A 20,009-nucleotide genomic window follows, 5' to 3' on the forward strand; every position below is an offset into this window, starting at 1 on the left:
AGAAGCAAGAGCAACTCGGAGTCCTTGAATCTTTTTTTCCCTCTCGTGACTCCCACAACATCTACACCTTGTTTGCCGGGGATTGCGTCGAAAGCGACGACGCGGACGCTCAGGCCTCGGTTTCCAGCGCGCAGTCGCGGCGGCCCTCGCTCCCGCCCCTGCCGGGAGGTCCGACGTGGAAGTTGCTGGCTGACCAAGCTTCCACAGAAACTGTCTGGAGCCAAGAGTGCGAGCCGGAGCCGGAGCGCAGGCCTAGGCGAGGGGAGGTGGCGGCGCCGAGACTCGAACAGGAGTCCTGCCGAGGTCGGGGCCAGTCTCTGACAGTGGACGAGGGCGGACAGGCGGTTCATCATGGGTGAGAGATCTGAGAAGGGAGCCTGGGCGCACTGAGAGGCCGAGGCCGAGGGGGCTGGGGTTGGGGAGAGGAGGAACAGAGGGGCAGGCCTGGGAAGCCCAGCCAGCGTCTCAGGGAGCTGGTGGCTGAGGACTTCGGTCACCTTGGCTTTGTGCGTGGACTCTGCCTCGAACCTTCGCTTCCTGTCTCCCCGCGGCGTCAGGGGTGGGTCACCGTGGGTCGGTGAACTTTTCCCTTACCTCCTCGGACCCAGCGCCGCTTGCTGGACGGAGTTGGTCTGCGAAGCTTGGCAACATGTCAGTCGCAAGTTCGCTAAGGTTTCTTGGGTGAAAAATGAGCTCTGACCTTGCAGTGGCAGCTTGATACTCTCTCTCTGGTCGCTGGGACGGCGTCAGTTTAAAATCCAAAAGGTGTTGCTCGTAATGTTTTATTGCCAACACGGCATTTATCTGCTTGCCTGTAACTTTTTCTGTAAGAGAGGAATATGGCGGGGGAAGTGGGCAGGGAAGGTATTACTGGTCAGTGATGATGTTTTAAACTCAATTTTTGGAGTGCTAATTGAGAGAGCTACATTGTCGTCAAAAGCATCAGATAGAGCTTCGCTCCCCACTGGAGCCCAAATGAAGGTGCAGATTTTTTAACTTGTTCACAACTCTCCAAATGATGCAAATTCTTTGGGTTATTTAAATACCTCAGCTATTTTCTGGGGAGTTTCCATCTTGCTCTGAAACATCAGAAGCACTGCCCTGTCTTTTTGCATAACCCTTTAAGTTTTTTCCCTACTGCCTCTTTTTAACCTGTAAGAAAGGATTTTGTCAAGTCACACTGCTTATGTTACAAACTTTCAGGGTTCTCTAGCCCATGGTGGATTCATTTTTCCAGACTTGCAGTTTAAAATTTTGTCATTTCTTTGTAAAATAACCAGGTGTTGTTTGTGAGCATCGTTTCTGTTGTCAACTTTTTTATATTGTCAGTGTAACTTTTTTCTAATCTTTTCAAATGTCTTTTGGTAAGAAAGGACCAGAGTGCTTTTATTGGGTGGGGAGGGGTAATCATTAAAGAAAGAAATTATTTTAAAAGAGCATCTTGTTTGATTGTAGAAATAATAAAGATTCTGAATTTCCACCTCCATCACTCTTAGGGGTTATTTTATTTAAACACATCAACAATTTAATCTATTACTGGGAGGCCCTGCTGACACAGAGGATGATTTTAAATTTAAAATTTTTTTCAGCTGTATTGAGGTATGAATGACAAAAATTGCGTATATTTAAGGTATACAGCATGATATTTTGATATATATATATACATTGTGAAATAATTACCACATTCAAGCAGAAACACGTCCATCACCTTACAGTTACCCTTTTTGTGTGTGTGATGAGAACACTTTGAGATCTGCTGTCTTAGCAAATTTCAAGGGTACAATATGTTATATAGTTACCATGATGTTCATTAGATCTCCAGAACGTATCTTCTAATGAAAGTGTATACCCTTTGACTAACACTGTCTGATTTTCCTCACTCTCCCAGCATCTGGTAACCACCATTCTATTCTCTGTTCACAAGTGCTTTTTTTTTTTTTTCCACAAGTGCTTTTATATTACACAATACCTTGTGTATAGGAAGCTTTCTGGTAATAGTTCATGATATGTTGAATGTAGCTTTATTACTAATTTTTAAAATGTTTTCATCAAAAATAATTTTTGTTATTTTTGGCTTCTCTCAATTTCTTTGCAAGTTACATTCCTTATGGAGAATTCTCAGTGATTGAAGGTACTTATGGTACTACTGTTGTACAACAATAATAATTGCTTTTCATGTTCAAGGACTTCATTGTCCCACTATCATTCTAATTTGCCCTTTAATTTCTAGGGATAATGAGGATATCATGTTAAGCTATCCATATTCTCTTGTTTAGAAAGTGAGCTACATGAGGGGAGTCATATTTCTCTTATTTTTTGCCTATATCTTCTGAGCCTGCCTAACATAGTATCCAGGACATCGTAACAATCAGTAATTACTAGCTTGATGTTGAATGATGTATTTCATTGGAAGCAATGTTCCTATGAATGGAGGAAAATACTACAATGTTATTGAATTTAGTATAGCTTTTAAAGAGCAAGATTAAATGTTTTGTGGATCTAGTTCTCGAAATGATATTGAAATACATTTTTGTTATTTTCTAAGGTGGCTTTTTCTCAAGCATTTTTTCCAGTCTGTTTGGAACTCGGGAAATGAGGATTTTAATTTTGGGATTAGATGGAGCAGGAAAAACTACAATTTTGTACAGATTACAGGTTGGAGAAGTCGTGACAACTATTCCTAGTAAGTGTTGATATGATAAACTAATTATAGGATAGGGGCTTTTGTTTTCCATTGAAAAAAAACTTTATTTCTGAATACATATGTAATGTAATAAGATTTGTAGACTTCTGTGAGCATAATATTGATAACATTTTTTTCATAAATTTATGGACAGCTTGGTGTAATTTATGAACCCCTGTCCATGGCTGGGTTCTGCTGTTTAGAGCTGTTTTAAAAGTTGGGTAGAGTTAAGCCACATAATATCATTGAGAGCCAGTATCTTTATTGATAAAATGAAGATAATAAATATTCATTCGCTTTGAAAATAAAGCCAATGAATAGGGAAAATGAATCAAGTATATAAAATAATTCGTAAATCTGAGTAAAGAATTATCAGTATGTCGATACTAAGTTATACTATTACATTTGCAGTGTTTTTTTTTTCTGTACTTGTTATTTGATTAAGATTAGTTGTTTTTTTTTTTAGTAATCCTATTGATTATTTTTAAAGATCTGAGTTGAAGAGACTGAGTGTTGAATTAATCTGGAACTTAAAAATATCAAGAAAAGTAACACCTTTAAGTCAATTGATATCTTAGAAAAATATTCTTTAGTAGTACTAATTTACTACATAAGAAGACTGTTCTGTTACTTATACTATTTTCATTTTTTTGCCCTGATCATTAGTATACTTAAACTAAGTTTAATAGTTTGTAGAGTTTGTTCAAGAATGTCTTTAAGTTACTCCGTCACTCAAGGTATTTCTATTTAGTACTATTTAAACTTCCAGATTAAAAAAGAAAAGTCTAGCTTTTACAAAAGAACTTTGGGACCATGTCATCTGTTACTTCTTGCTACCACGTTCAAGAAATTTCAGTTTCTTTGGTTTTTGGTTCTCAAATCTCCCATCTGTGCTGCAGTTGAGTCATGGTGGCTGCTGTGGTACCCACAGCTCAGTGGATTGCGTTTTAGCAAATGTGGTTTATACCACGTTCTTTTCTGCAAATAAACAACATTTGTAATTGAGGTTGAAGATGGTGATTACACTGTTACCTAATTCTAAGGGAGACATCATGAACTTGCTTTTTACTTTTTCACTCAAGATGTGCTATAGTAATTTTTTTATACTTGCCATATATACTCTTAAGCATCGTTTACCAGTATAAACTTAAACCTAAAAAATTAATTGTCCAATTATAGCTGTAAGTTACATTTTACTTTGACTTTTTTAAAGTTTATAAAATCTTAGTAATTTTCTTATGTATAGCTTCTAAGTTTTTTCAGCATCTTCTCCAGCTCCTCTGGATTCCTTTCATTGAAAGTAATAGTATCTTGCCTTAGGCATGTGATGCCAAGCTCCACCTAAGAAGGATGGCAGGGAAAGGGGTTGAGACTCTTCCCTTTTGACCATCTAGCTGTGACCTTACTGTGGATGAGCTCTTGAGGAAGTCTTCAGAGGGTCTGTGAAATTCCCTGCCTTAGCGAACTCAGCTTCCATAAAGAGGTATACAGCCATTGCTGTGCCTTACTGAAGTTTAGAATCTAGGCTTTTATCCTATTTGCTACATACCAAAATTCCATTTTTTGTAATAGGTTTAAAACTGTCCTTTCTAAGTATAACTTTCTGAACGCTTTTGTATGCCAGCTTTTAACATAATAGGATTTCCATTGAGCAAATTATCTAATTGCAGAGGTGGCTGGGGGTTCTTATATACCCTGAAAGTGGGGTTGATCTTGCTTATTGGGGGAGGGTGGTGTGTGTGTGTATGTATAGCACAGCATACTGTCGTAAATGGAATAATATTTGAACTAAGAATGTGATTCAGCAATTACCACTAATTGCTGAAACTCAGACTGCACACTTTGAAGACAGAAGGTATTAGTCTACATATACTATTAATTTGCTTTCTCTTCCAGCCATTGGATTTAATGTTGAGACAGTAACATACAAAAACCTTAAATTCCAAGTCTGGGATTTGGGAGGACAAACAAGCATCAGGTATGGTACAAAGGCCAGACCATTTTGTAGTATTGAGATCTTTATTGCTCTTTTAGGGTTAACAGCAATAAACCAAAATATGTCTTCTTTTGTAATGTAATGGGAGCTACCTAGTTTAAAATGAGGTAAAACCACCTTATTCTCTCAATTAAAATCTGAGAATTAAAGATTTTTAACTGAAAATAATTAAAATTACATTAGTCAGTTTTTCCTATATCACTTAGATGAAAATTTTTTCCATGAAATTCTCAAGACCTGATTACTTCAGTAGTTTTTAAATAAAAAGAATCCTCTAGTTAATTCTTGTCAGTCCCTTCCTCTGTGAGACAGACTGTTTTGGATTTCATGAAAATACCTTTGGGCCCATGATTTAGGACTAGATGCATTCCCCAAGCACTTTGCTGCCTTTTAACTCATTTTATTTCTTGAACCACTTTGGATTCATTTGTTAATTTTAGCCATTTCTACTTCTTGTCTTCAGTGATCAATTTAAAGTCTGTTACTAAAATTATTTTTAAAGAACCCATTTCTCTTAAGGATTTTCTAGTTAAAGATTTATAAGATACAGTGATCAGTTCTGCATGAAACATTTTTTTGTCAGTACATTTAGTGATTTTATAAATTCTTCTCTCAGCCTGTAGTCTAAACTTATTCTGAAGCGCCTTGATCCTATGTTTTATCAATATTCTTTCTGCCCATTCCCATCTGAGGGATATGATACATGTCCATCAGAAACAATCATCATGGCATTGATACTGATATGGGTGCGAAAGGATTGGCAAGTAACACCCTTCACCCCACCATAGCCAAGTCCTAGCATATAAATTAACCTATCAGTTTAATCTTTCAAATAATAATATATTCTCCCTTTCTGAATTTTCTTTAGGCCATACTGGAGATGTTATTATTCAAACACAGATGCAGTCATTTATGTAGTTGACAGTTGTGACCGAGACCGAATTGGCATTTCCAAATCAGAATTAGTTGCCATGTTGGAGGTAAGAAAACTTTATTAAAATGTGGGTAAGTCATTTATATTTGCTTGCTCTTTTTATTATTTATTGTCACATGCAAAAATAAGTAAAAGGGAAACAGGGGTCTCCCCCACACCCATGTCTGTAGTATCATTTTCTTTTATGCAAATTACTTTCTATTCCAAAAATACTGTTGGGGAAAGTTGAAGACAAAAAAAAAATTCCAGTCCTGTAACTTCCTTTAAATTAAATTCCTTAATTTCCAGAAAATTCAGAGCTAAACCCTTTCTAAACTGAAGTGACTATTCTACATCACTTCTGTGAAGTGATTGTTTTTTTAATGTCTTCATTTCTGGTTGTATAAATTAGCATATGGAAGCAGATTTATTATATAAGTATATAAATAATAAAGTATATTTGTTTTAGAAACATTGAAGTTCAGAATGGATTTCTGGCACAATTCTGGCCCCTGTTTACCTCTTCCAGCTTTATCATTTTTTTACTCTTCCCTGTGTTTACAGTACTTCAGCCATACCAATATTTCTTTTCTTTGCTCAGTGAGTTTGTGTACCTGACACCTGATTTAGGGTTTTGCACTTGCTTCTCCTGCTTGGAATTCTCCTTCCCCAAATCTTTGTGTGGCTGCCTTCTTGACATGTTTTATCTCACATGTTTCTTCCTCAGAAAGAAGGTCTCAGTTATATTCTAATCCTTTATCTTACTTTATTCTTTGTAACTATTTACCGTTTCTTTCCACTATTTGAAACATATTTGTTTACATATGTGTGCTTCCCACCCTAAAGTGTAAAGTTCTTTGCCTTTACCTTGTACCCCTGATGTGTGGAACAGTGTATCACAGCTCTTAACAAAGAACCCAATACATTATATTCACTTGAGGTTTGTAAGATACTGATAAGCTTACTGAATTTAGAGGGTGCATTAAGTAGTCATCTAAAAGATTTTAAAATTGTTAAATAAGCTTCTCAAATGTACCAATGATTAACTTAATAATGAAATTGCCTTTGCTTGAGAAAATTAAATGTATAGGTTTCCTTTTCCCACTAAAACTATGATTCTGAATTACTCAAATTTGGACTTCTGAGTTCTTGGATGATTAACTTCTTAGTAGCTTCCAATTTATAAATTTCAACCTAAAGTTTTAAAGTTTTGCCAAATTTTTTTTTTAAACAACATAGCATCACATTTATCATAAAAGCTTCTTAGACCAAATTCAAAGTATAAGGAATTTTAAGGGACTGGTTAATTGCCTCAGCTATAACATATTTTTAAAATATAAGCTTTATTTAGCTGTAATTCACATGGTATAATGAACTTTTATTATATGAAGTATGGCATAAAAGAAATGGATTATTAACTTCAGTTCCCAATTCTCAAATTGTATTGGATTGTTGTTAGGTTTTTTGCAGTATTAGGATTTGACTTGTGTGATCTTTCTCCATAGAAAACTAAAAGTTGTATTCATTCTTTAGGAATTAACTTTTAATTAATTCAATCAATATTTATTAGTGATATAAAGTACACGTGGAGGTTGAATCAGGACTATTATATTAAAACTTACAGACACAAAACCAATTTGTTTTACCTTTGTACACAAAACTTCTAAATGGAGTAAAGAAATATAAAAAGGAGTTAGGAAATATGCTTTTAAAATAAGACTTTTTTTTTGACATTTCTTCCTAAACTCAGGAGCAAATTGATTTTTGTATTTTAGTATTTTAGTATTTTTTTGATTTTAGTATTTTTTTATTTTATTTAGGAAGAAGAGCTGAGAAAAGCCATTTTAGTGGTGTTTGCAAATAAGCAGGACATGGAACAGGCAATGACTCCCTCAGAAATGGCAAATTCACTTGGGTTACCTGCCTTGAAGGACCGAAAATGGCAAATATTCAAAACTTCAGCAACCAAAGGCACTGGCCTTGATGAGGCAATGGAGTGGTAAGTATGTTTCCAGAAGCCATTTGTGGATTTGTGTGTAGATGCATTTGTAATTTCCCTTTGGTCTTAAGGATAAAATCAGATTACTTTGCATTTTATCATATTAAGTTCCTCCACCTTTTTCTTCCACTCGTTTTCATGTATATCTGCTTTTGTTTTAGCCACACATACTAATTATAGTTAGGTAAACCATCTCTCTGTTATATTAATAGCTTTTTCCTTTACTCAGCTCACCCTCCAGTTCCTTATCCTTCAGGACTTAGGTTGAGGCTCTCTGCTTCTCAAGTCTTTCTACCTCCAGGCCCACTGCTTTACCACACACACAGATGTCCTTGTCAGACATCATTGATATAATAGTACTTGTTACACTGTCTTGTAGTTGGTTTGTGCATCTGCTCATTAAATTATCATCTCCTTGAGAACTGAGGCTAGTTTTCATCTCTGAATTATCTACATCTGGCCTGGCTATAGTAGGTAGCAGCCTGGAAAGTAGCTATTTGGTTGTTTTTGATTTTTCATTCAAAGCATAGACAAAGTGAGAGCTAAAATACACCCTTGTGGAAACTGAGTCCATAACTTCATTCTTCTAATATAACCATCTTAACCTTCATCATTTAAAGTGCTTTGGAATTCATCTTCAGTATGAAATTTATATTATAAATGGTCATTCTCTATACCTGAAAATTTGAAGTTAATTTTATGAAACTGTTCATTTTCTCTTCACAGGTTAGTTGAAACATTAAAGAGCAGACAGTAATTCAGTCACTTTTGCTCCTCTGAAACGAAGACCACATCACATATCCCTTTGGAAACAGTTAAGTGTGCTCCACACTACTAAATGTTAAAGCTGTCTGATTGTCAGCATATACCGAACTGACTGGAACATTTGTAATACATATTAAAACTAAGTATTTGGTTGGAAGGCTCATCGTGATTGAACCAACTGAATGTCTGCCCTATATAATGTAAAATATTCCTTCCTTGTTATCTTGTGTTAAGGTATATATTCTATTTGTATGCAGTTCTTATTCAGATACAGTCCTATTAAAGAATGTACTCTTAATGAGGAAAAAAACCCTCCGATTTTTAAATTAGTGGTTGCATCTTGTTTGTATTAACACTAATGAATATCTTAATTCAGATTTTTCCCTCTAAAATGAATTAGGTTTTTCCAAAGATTAGGCTCAGTAGAGAAGGCCAAGAACTTAGCGTGGGTAATTATAGTCTTCATTTGCTTAATGACCACTTTATCTAAGCTGTTTCATTTAAAAGCTTTTGGTTATAGGCATGAAATAATTATTTTGGTGGCTAACTTCACTGACTTATCTGTAATTATTTTATACTATTTATAGTTGTTTAGGAATTTTTTTCAGATTTGGACCTACTCAGTCAGTTTGTACAGGAATCCCGCCATGTAGCTAGGACATTTTTACATCTTCATTTTTATGGACATGGGCCCAAAATGCTGATAGACTGGCTTGACTAAAGTCACCTGCAAGGGAATCTTACAGTGAGATTTCAGGGTCAGAAGCTTGTCCCATGAACTATACTATAAATTCCTGGAAGTGCCAACATTGACAACACAACTTAATTCCTATGTAAAATTAAGCTAATAGAAGTAGACATAGTACATTCAAAATAATGTCTATAAATTTTTCCATACTAGTAGAGGTAGTAGAAATAGTCCTAAATGGTTATATTTGATCAAATTCACAACACATTAAACAAAATTTCATATTAAAGGAAATTTTTTGAAAACAAGACTTATTTTAAGAAGCATTGTAAAGGATGTTTTTTACTGTCTTTGGTTCCTTCTATCTACCTGTAATTGAACATGTGACTTTGAATGGTGAAAAGTCAAAATCTTACTGATTCTAGAGGGAGAGAAACTAACTATTCCTGATTTAAAAAATTAGACTTACTGCTGCTAGACTATCAAAAATAATTATTTCCTAATGGACTTTTTAAAGGAACCTTACAAACAACCCAGTCTACAGTGAGACAGAAATAGAGACCTTAGTAATTACTAAAATTGGGAGCAATTTTTTTCAGGCCTTCTTCCAGGAGCATGTGTTCCCAGTGTACCCCAAAGTACTAACAGTATATAACTGACATCGTGTCATAGTTTGCAAGGCACTCCTGATGAGCAAACTGTCTTTTTCATATTCATGTCCCTAATGTCCAGTATGGTGCCTGGCACATTATGGCACCTAAGAATATGTTCATGATTAAAAATGGTAGGCTGTATGTTTGTCAGTTAGGAAAATAGTACATCAGCACTTTATACTTGGGTCTCTTTCTGGTCAGTGGCACATGTCTAGTGTTAGCCTTGTACCTAAATGGATAAGTACTCCCCAGTGGTTCAGGAACACTGTGAAAATAGACGTATGGGGAGGTACAACCCTGGCAGGCAAATGCTGCCTGACAAATAGCCTTGGTAGCAAAGGCCTGCACTTGGATGATCCTGATCCCTCTGGTTTGCCACAAAGAATAGGATGGGATAAATAGAGCATACACTGACATTAAGCTGGTATAAATGAGAAGGTCCTTGTCTAGCAGGAAACAGCTGTACGTTACAGGAGGTTGAATGTTTATATTTACAAAAATCTACTGAGTCTTGTTTCATGAGAAGCCTGGAAAGGACCAAACTTGAAATCAGAGCATATGAGTTCTAGGCACAAAGGGCCACTCCATCAGTTTCTATTTGATTTTTCTTTTTGTACAAATAATATCCAAGGTTTCTTTTAGCGCTAACATTCTGTTTTTTAATTCTGTTTGGTAGTTGTGCTGTGTCATGTGATCAAATTTAGAAAGAGAAATTGAGAGTGGAATTCTATTATCAGAATACCTGAGATGCACTTTAAATTGTGGAAATGTAAGCTCCTTGAGGGCAGGGACCATACCATATTTACTGTTAGAATTCCTTGCATCTAGCGTGGTGCACCTGGCACATACTTGGTACTGGGCTCTCAATAAATATTTACTGGAATAAATATTGATTAAATACTGATTAGAATGATTAAATATTGATTAAAACAAAGCCGTGCTCAATATACTTGATATTTATTTTTCCTCACTTTGCCTTTAGTATTAATAACTTTTGATTTATAAATTTTTTATAAAAGCAAATACCTGCACTTTAAATCACTTAGAATTGGGTCTGCTTTCCAGGATGCCCCATGTTTATCCTTTTGGGATATTACAAACACCTTGGAAGTGTGAGAACTCCTGTTTGAGATACAAACTACATCACAACACAAATTGTGAAGTTCATGAATGTTTGAACATTTGATTTGAACATTTGATTTCTATGCCATATGCTGTAATATTCTAACCCTGTCACCATAAAGAGCATGGGCGTTCAGTCCCAGGTTTAATCTTGACTCTGCCCCATTCAACCTGTGTCACCTTTAGGTAGATTATTTAACCTGAGATGAGATTCCTTATCTGTAAAATAATGAGTTTTAGGAAGCTGTCAGAAAGACTTAAATAAATGAGTTAAATAAAATATAAAGTGTAGGATTTTTCCTCCCTCTACCCTTCCAAATGTATTGGATACTAAAGAATATTGCTTCTGTTTAATACATCAAGTGTAGAGAGGCAAAAGATAACATATGGTTGAACAACATAATGCCATACTGTTTTCCATAGTATTTTATAAAAAAAGTTCCCTTTCTTCTACCACGCTTCCCCACATTTGGTATTGTCAGCCTTGTTAATCTGAAGGGTTCAAAATGGAGTTTCACACACATGTTAATCTGTATTTCCCTAATTATTAACAAGGTTAATACAGGAGTGACTCAAAAAAAAGGACATAGCTGATACCAAAACCCTACTAGTACAGGTTTTAGTCCTTTAATTTCTGGTGTGGGGAGACAGTGGTGTCTAGGGACTCCTACAGCCAAGGTGGCAGTTTTGAAGTTCATGACTGCCACCACAAGCTGGTCTCAAGACAGTGACTTACTAACCAGTACACAGTTCAGTTCAGTCACCGAGTCGTGTCCGACTCTTTGCCACCCCATGAATCGCAGCACGCCAGGCCTCACTGTCCATCACCAACTCCCGGAGTTCACTCAGACTCACATCCATCGAGTCGGTGATGCCATCCAGCCATCTCATCCTCGGTCGTCCCCTTCTCCCCTGTCCCCAGTTCCTCCCAGCATCAGAGTCTTTTCCAATGACTCAACTCTTTGCATGAGGTGGCCAAAGTACTGGAGCTTCAGCTTTAGCATCATTCCTTCCAAAGAAATCCCAGGGCTGATCTTCAGAATGGACTGGTTGGATCTCCTTGAAGTCCAAGGGACTCTCAAGAGTCTTCTCCAACACCACAGTTCAAAAGCATCAATTCTTTGGTGCTCAGCCTTCTTCACAGTCCAACTCTCACATCCATACATGACCACAGGAAAAACCATAGCCTTGACTAGATGGACCTTAGTTGGCAAAATAATGTCTCTGCTTTTGAATATGCTATCTAGGTTGGTCATAACTTTTCTTCCAAGGAGGAAGCGTCTTTTAATTTCATGGCTGCAGTCACCATCTGCAGTGATTTTGGAGCCCCCCAAAATAAAGTCTGACACTGTTTCCAGTTTCCCCATCTATTTCCCATGAAGTGATGGCACCAGATGCCATGATCTTCGTTTTCTCAATGTTGAGCTTTAAGCCAACTTTTCCACTCTCCTTTTTCACTCTCATCAAGAGGCTTTTTAGTTCCTCTTCACTTTCTGCCATAAGGGTGGTGTTATCTGCATATCTGAGGTTACTGATATTTATCCCGGCAGTCTTGATTCCAGCTTGTGTTTCTTCCAGTCCAGCGTTTCTCATGATGTACTCTGCATATAAGTTAAATAAGCAGGGTGACAATATACAGCCTTGATGTACTCCTTTTCCTATTTGGAACCAGTCTGTTGTTCCATGTCCAGTTCTAACTGTTGCTTCCTGACCTGCATACAGATTTCTCAAGAGACAGGTCAGGTTGTCTGGTATTCCCATCTCTCTCAGAATTTTCCAGTTTATTGTGATCCACACAGTCAAAGGCTTTGGCATAGTTAAGCAGAAATAGATGTTTTTCTGAAACTCTCTTCTTTTTCCATGATCCAGCAAATGTTGGCAATTTTCAGTTGAGCTATTTCAAATCCTGAAAGTTGATGCTGTGAAAGTGCTGCACTCAATATGCCAGCAAATTTGGAAAACTCAGCAGTGGCCACAGGACTGGAAAAGGTCAGTTTTCATTCCAATCCCAAAAGGCAATGCCAAAGAATGCTCAAACTACCGAACAATTGCACTCATCTCACATGCTAGTAAAGTAATGCTCAAAATTCTCCAAGCTACGCTTCAGCAACACGTGAATCGAGAACTTCCTGATGTTCAAGCTGGTTTTAGAAAAGGCAGAGGAACTAGAGATCAAATTGCCAACATCCGCCAGATCATGGAAAAAACCAGTACACAAGTACTGGTTGCATCCTGTTACAGCCATATTTGGTAACTGGGTTAAGGGCCACTTACGTTTCCTTTGCAATGCTGATTTCTATCTTTTGCCACTTTTTCAACTGTATCATCTTCGTTGGTTTTTGTATTTGTTATATGGGTGCTGTTAATCCTCTATTAGTATAAGGTACATACCACGTCCCGGGTGCGTCATAAGTAGAAGTTCTTTTCTCACATCATCCCTCTCTAGGTAGCACTTTTTGTCTTATTTTTCATTCTCTGACAGGACAAGCCCCTTCGCTCTTCTCCTTTTTTAAGAGTATCATGGCTATTTTCGACTTACTATCTTCCATATAAATTTTAGAATCAGCTTGTTGGGATAATATGAGGAACTCCTTTGGGATTTTGCTCAGATTTGATACTAAATCTTCCTACCCATGAATATGAACTTCTCCATTTGTGCAGATCTTTCTTAATGCTCAAGTGTTCAGTTCAGCACTCAGTTGTATCCAGCTCTTTGCTCCAGGCTTCCCTGTCCATCACCAACTCCAAGAGCTTGCTCACATTCATGTCCATTGGGTTGGTGATGCCATCCAACCATCTCACCCTGTCCTCCCCTTCTCCTCCTGCCTTCAATCTTTCCCAGCATCAGGGTCTTTTCAAGTAAGTCAGTTCTTTGCATCAGGTGGCTAAAGTACTGGAGTTTCAGCTTCAGCATGAGTCCCTGTCAAAGAATATACAAGACCGATTTCCTTTAGGATGGACTGGCTGGATCTTCTTGCAGTTCAAGGGACTCACAAGAGTCTTGCTCCAACACCACAGATCAAAAGCATCAATTCTTTGGCACTCAGCTTTCTTTATAGTCAAACTCTCACATCCATACATGACTAGTGGAAAAACCATGGCTTTGACAAGACAGACCTCTGTTGGCAAAGTAATGTCTCAGCTTTTTAATATGCTGTCTAGGTTGGTCACAGCTTTTCTTCCAGGGAGCAAGTATCTTTTTAATTTCATGGCTGCTATCATCTGCAGTGATTTTGGAGCTCCCGTCTGTCACTGTTTCCATTGTTTCACCATCTATTTGTCATGAAGTGATGGGACAAGATGCCATGATCTTGGTTTTTTTAATGTTGACTTTTAAGCCAGCTTCTTCACTTTCACTTTCATCAAGAGGCCCTTCAGTTCCTTTGCTTTCTGCCGTAAGAGTGGTGTCATCTACATATCTGAGGTTATTGATATTTCTCCCAGCAATCTTGATTCCAGCTTGTGCTTCATCCAGCCCAGCATTTCTCATGATGTACTCTGTATATCAGTTAAATAAGTAGGGTGATGATACACAGCCTTGACATACTCCTTGCCCAATTTTGAACCAGTCTGTTGTTCCATGTCTGGTTCTAACTGTTGCTTCTCGACCTGCATACAGATTTCTCAAGAGGCAGTTCAGGTGGTCTGGTATTCCCATGTCTTGAATTTTCCACAGTTTGTTGTGACCTACACATAGTCAAAGCCTTTGGATTAATCAATAAAGCAGATGTTTACCTGGAATTCTCTTGCTTTTTCTATGATCTAATGGATGTTGGCTATTTGATCTCTGGTTCCTCTGCCTTTTCTAAATCCGGCTTGAACATCTGGAAGTTCATGGTTCACGTACTGTTAAAGCCTGGCTTGGAGGATTTTGAGCATTACTTTGCTAGCGTGTGAGATGAGTGCAACTGTGTGGTAGTTTGAGCATTCTTTGGGACTGGAATGAAAACTGACCTTTTCCGGTCCTATGGCCACTGCTGTTTTCCAAATTTGCTGGCATGTTGAGTGCAGCACTTTCACAGCATCATCTTTTAGGATTCTAAATAGCTCAGCTGGAATTCCATCACCTCTACTAGTTTTGTTTGTAGTGATGCTTCCTAAGGCCCACTTGACTTTGCATTCCAGGATGTCTGGCTCTAGGTGAGTGATCACACTATGATGGTTATCTGGGTCATGAAGATCTTTTTTGTATAGTTCTGTGTATTCTTGCCAGCTCTTCTTAATATCTTCTGCTTCTGTTAGATCCATACCATTTCTGCCCTTTATTGTGCCCATCTTTGCATGAAATGTTCCCTTGGTATCTCTAATTTTCTTGAAGAGAGCTCTAGTCTTGTCTCCTTGCTATTCTTTGGAACTCTGCATTCAAATGGGTGTATCTATCTTTATAAATATATATGTAAAATTTTATAATTTTGCAAATCTGCTTGATTTACTAACTACTTCTACTTGCTGTCTTGCTATTTTAATGTGTATTTTTAAAAAGAAAACTACATTTTAAACTCTTTAGTGTCAAATGCTTTTTAGACAGTGAAGATACAGTAGTATTATGAAATATTTTAATTAAAAACAAACATGAATTATATTAAACTGTATAATATACAATCTATGCCAAAGTTTAAATTAAATAATAAAACCTGCTATGATCTTGGACCAGCAGGTACACCAGAAAGTTCATGTTTCAGGGTAAGTTCGGACACAGCACAGGGAGCGCTTTACTCCACCATTGCTAAATCTTTCAGGCTGTGGCTCTTTTGTCTTTTGGCCTTATAGCCTGGACGCAGGAACTCAATCTTTCTCTTCTTTGCTTCACTTTTATTTTTGTGTTTCTTCAGCTTTTTCTTGGCAGCAATATCAGGATTAGTTACAAACTTGAAAAAAGAATAGAAACTTTGGATTACTTTTAAAGTATATGTTAAACCAATGAAATTCAAATGCAGAAATGAATCATTTTTGAACATCACAAAATATGGAGCCCCAGCTATAAAGTCCCACCTCTCAAACATAACCAATTCCTCTTTCCTCCCTGGGTAAGTATGACACACACATGCACACACGCCTGGTTAAAAACAGTTAAACCGGTCAATTTGAAGCAGCAAGCCTACCTCCAAAGCCTTTCTCTTTTTCCGGAGTGCCCTTTTCTCAGTAGCCTGTTTCTGTACAGAGGCAAAGGCTAATGAGAAGCTCTCCAGCCCGACCAGCTTTTTCAGTAATTCTATGATTTCCTGGGATAGATTCTTCAGTGAAGGATCTAATGATACACAGAGTAACAATTAGGAACACATAGGAAAGGACATATTTGAATATGTACAAAATTAACATGCAGAATTTAAATTCCCAAGGCATGATTGCTTTTATTACTTCAGCATTAAACATTGATCTAAAAACTAGTCTCTTTGTTTCTGAGTTCCTGAGAGGAGAATAAGCAGAGGCGTTGGACACAGCATTCCATGGCACCTCCTCATCAAGGATGCCACCAGAGATCAGAGACCATGAAGCACTTTCCCACAGGGATCCTGGTTCAGAAGACATATAAGTAATTTGAGAACTGGACAAATGTTTTGTGTTATCTTTATTAACCTGCTCAGGTCTGTGCAGATGGGGGCAAAGAAAGGTAAGCATGTATCTCTAGGTCCTCTCTAATTCATGGGTCACAGAGGCTTGGCTCTGGCTGTAACCTCTTTTTTTTGGCGGGGGGGGGGGGACGGGGATCAAAGACTCCTTTTAACCACCAGTGCCTGGCAAATATTTGGCACTCAATAAGTGCTGGTTGAGAGCCAAAGCCAACCTGACCTACTCTAAGGAAACTCTCAAGGTTGTAGGAATAAGATAGCTCCTGTTGTGACATTTACTTCATTTATTAATATTTTAAAACTCTTAACATTCACTTTACTCCCTTGCTTTCCAATCCCAAATTTCCATTAGTCCTGTTACCAAAAGAGAGAACTTAAGGATCACTGAGGGAAAGGTACCAAATGAACCAAGCAAGAAAATATACTAGGAAAAATAAGAACATCTGAAGTAAAAACTATTTGATAGTTTTGCCTTATAATTCTTAACAGACTTATAGTGACATTTGTTCAGTATTGTTCACAGCACTGTGAGGTTTAAAACCACCCCAAATTAATTTTCTTTTAATATTTAATCTACACTTAGGAATTAAAAAAACATCATCCTTTAGGAGAGAAACCTTGACTCTTAGATACAAGAAAGCATACAGAAGATAGTAAAAAAATAACACAAATATGCTTTGTTTGCTGTTGCCTTGATACCTAGCAAGTTTTCTTTCTTAAACTCTGGCAGAAAGGGAGGACAGAAAAGAAGAAGGAAGCATTCAGGAGAGAAGATAGGTATTTTAACATGTAGAAGATGACACAGAATTACCCTGCTCTGAATAGGTGCTGTTCAGTTCCCGGAACAAAGGCGCTATGATCACTGGGAGGTACGGCTTCACCTTGTCTATTCCAAGGTCCATTGCTATGGCTCCGAGAAATTTAAAGATGCATGTTCTCTGAAAGTACAGATCATTTTTCTTTTGTACTTGTAGCTACAGAGTTAACTTAGAAAACAAGGTCTATTTAGGGGCAGATATTATGCTACAGTTGTAGGTTCAAAAAGTTTTAGGGACTTGGGAGGATAGCTAGTATCATTAAAAAAAAAAAAAAAAAAAAAATTTACCCACTTTTTATATGCACCACACACCTTTAAGGGGTTTCTAGGTGAATACGCAGCTTCCACTTTTGCGATCCGGGACAATTTCTGGATCAGCCAGAGCAGTGTGGCTGGCCTGCTGTGCTCTTCTTTCTCATCTGCACACGCCTTGTGTTCTTCCACACCCTCTCTGGCCATGCCATCCCCTAAAACTTCCTGTTCTTCCGTGTCTTCTTTTATGTCCCCTTGCTTGTCCCCAGAATCAGGTTCCAATAAATACAAGACTTTGGCTACAAACAACAAATTCTTAACAACCTTAAATAAAGGGGGTGTGGGGAGTGGGAGAGAGGGGAAAGGTAAGAATTAGATTTTGATTTTGCAATAAATATGGCTTGGTAAAGCAGAAGCTAAAACAGGTATCCTACAATTAGACAATAAAAAACTGGTATTCCAATATTCATGAGTAGTCCCTTTTTGTAAAAATTCAGTTTACCTGACAGTGTGTCCAAATCTATTTCCATGTAACTTTTACCCATTTGGCCTACTTTTGTTCTTTAAGGTCCCACTGAGTAATTTCATTCTTGACCATCCATTTATATTTTTCAAGAGAGCTTTCATCCTTATTGCATTAAATTCCTTCATCTAGTCCTCATAGAAATAACAATTTTCATTTTTTGAGCACTGACTAATTGCTTTGTATACATTCCAATTCACCTTTAAAATATCCCTATCAGGTACTACTGGGCTTCCCCGGTGGCATTTGAATCCGCCTGCCAATGCGGAGACGCAAGAGACATGGGTTTGATCCCTGGGTCAGGAAGATCCCCTGGAGCAGGAGATGCAACCCACTCTAGTATTCTTGCCTGGAGAATCTATGGGCAGGCTACAGTCCATGGGGTTGTGAAAAGTCAGACACAACTGACCACATCAAGTACTATTATCAGCAGGGAAAATCAAGGCTCAGAGTTGTTGAATCTCACCCAAAGACAAAGTGGTCAGGCAGAAGTCAAAGGTCTTTAGAATTCAAGCCCAAGTTCTTATATACTGAGCCTCTTCTTTCTCACATATCCCATTAAATTAAACTGTCCAGGGGTGGTTTTTTCAGTCTTGTAATAATAGACCCATTTATCGAATCCTAATCTTGGGACATCTATGAAATCTCTGCTGTGGGTATTTCACACCTATTGTGTGATGGAGGAAATCAAGTCGGTTTTGAACTCTTTCACCATCCTGGCTACTCAACAGAGTAGCAGCCAAGAGAGTCTACTGTGTGCCTAAAGTTCCCCCAAATGTGGTACTCAGAGTACTACACGCTGTCCAAGGCTAGCCTGGCTATCAAGAGTTAATGCCAAGAGTATCACTTCCTTCTGGAAGCTGGGCCTTTGTGAGGACAGTACCAGATTTAGAGGCCTTTCCCTCCTTAACAGCTACTTCACATTGTTAACTCCAAGATTAAGATGAACTAAAATCCGTAATTTTGTTCATCCTGGGTCAGTATTAGTCAATCTCTTCCTACCTGTCCTGGGTATGTACGGTTTACCAGCCTCTACTAAAATATATTGTGTGAGACCCCACCCACTGTCCACCTTGGACTCCTTTGGCCTCACTTTGCTATCCATTCCCCCTGCACTGGGAGCACAGTCTTAACCACTGGACCACCAGCAAAGCCCCCAAATGTACCATTTTTATTGGTAATTTTAAACAGAGCCAGGAGTAATCCCAGGTTGGACTCCAGAGCTGATTAGATATGTGTGCCTAATTGATCATATATATAAGTGTTTATTTATATTTCATTTAATTCCCCAAGACTTAACTAGGAAAAACAAAAACCAAATGTGAGCTTACTCCTATACTGTTGGTAGCATAGGTCTCTTATATTTAACTGGAAGGATCATAATACTTACCTGCTCTCCTAGAGACTGGTCCAAGAATTTGGAGTGCAACTGATGGCAAGAGGCTAGGCAGATACTTTTCATCTGTGAAAAGAAAATGGACATTGGAAGACACAACACAGGGTATTCCTGATTGTTTTCAAAGACTTCAAGTAACTGTAATAATGCAACTATAGTAGTAGATTTTTGTCTGAATGAGCACCTGCATGCATCTAGAGAAGGAAGGTTCATGAGCAGAAATTAAATGTTCCCTTCTGTCTGTCATAAGCATTTTAACTAAAGGACATGGGAGATATAAATCATAATCTTTAGATTACTGGTAGACAACTTTACAACCTTTAAATACTTTCCCTTCCTCTTTTTCTTTTCTTCCATCCTTCACTCTATTTCCCCAGAGAAAAATACACTACCTTAGCTGCACTATTATAGTTACCTGAAATGTACCAAGGGAACATTTCATGCAAAATGGGGACAATAAAGGACAGAAACGGTATGGACCTAACAGAAGCAGAAGATATTAAGAAGTGGCAAGAATACACAAAAGAACTGTACAAAAAAATACCTTCACAACCCAGATAATCATGATGGTGTGATCACTCACCTAGAGCCAGACATCCTGGAATGCAAAGTCAAGTGGGTTTTAGGAAGCA

The 20,009-nt window shown here is 37.7% G+C and overlaps 2 protein-coding genes across 3 annotated transcripts in view; one reads left to right on the plus strand and one right to left on the minus strand.

Moving 5' to 3' along the window:
* Positions 1–69: 69 nt before the first annotated feature.
* On the plus strand, positions 70–10,646 carry ARL1 (ADP ribosylation factor like GTPase 1). Of its 2 annotated transcripts, XM_040234893.1 has the most exons (6): positions 70–355; positions 2,546–2,683; positions 4,580–4,661; positions 5,548–5,659; positions 7,413–7,591; positions 8,318–10,646. In XM_040234893.1, the coding sequence occupies exons 1-6, from the start codon at positions 352–354 to the stop codon at positions 8,346–8,348; spliced, it is 546 nt and encodes a 181-aa protein (XP_040090827.1). In that variant the 5' UTR covers positions 70–351; the 3' UTR covers positions 8,349–10,646. The 2 variants fall into 2 exon arrangements, with proteins under 2 accessions (XP_040090827.1, XP_040090828.1); XM_040234894.1 differs by lacking the exon at positions 2,546–2,683 and having other exon boundaries at positions 142–355.
* A 4,718-nt stretch (positions 10,647–15,364) lies between these two features.
* Positions 15,365–20,009, minus strand: part of UTP20 (UTP20 small subunit processome component) — an 86,271-nt gene continuing 81,626 nt past the window's right edge. The window contains exons 58-62 of the mRNA XM_040234892.1: positions 19,372–19,443; positions 17,519–17,782; positions 17,201–17,327; positions 15,922–16,067; positions 15,365–15,687 (exon numbers count right to left, since the gene is read on the minus strand). Of these exons, the coding sequence (XP_040090826.1) occupies positions 15,532–15,687; positions 15,922–16,067; positions 17,201–17,327; positions 17,519–17,782; positions 19,372–19,443 (765 nt within the window). The 3' untranslated portion in view covers positions 15,365–15,531. The remainder of the gene's footprint in view (positions 15,688–15,921; positions 16,068–17,200; positions 17,328–17,518; positions 17,783–19,371; positions 19,444–20,009) is intronic.

The sequence above is a fragment of the Oryx dammah genome, unplaced genomic scaffold (assembly GCF_014754425.2).
Source record: "Oryx dammah isolate SB20612 unplaced genomic scaffold, SCBI_Odam_1.1 HiC_scaffold_29, whole genome shotgun sequence".
NCBI lineage: Eukaryota > Metazoa > Chordata > Mammalia > Artiodactyla > Bovidae > Oryx > Oryx dammah.

Coding starts and splice junctions, on each gene's coding strand:
- ARL1 (XM_040234893.1), top strand. Junction 5,660..7,412: donor AATTAGTTGCCATGTTGGAG/GTAAGAAAACTT, acceptor TATTTTATTTAG/GAAGAAGAGCTGAGAAAAGC. Junction 7,592..8,317: donor CTTGATGAGGCAATGGAGTG/GTAAGTATGTTT, acceptor TTCTCTTCACAG/GTTAGTTGAAACATTAAAGA.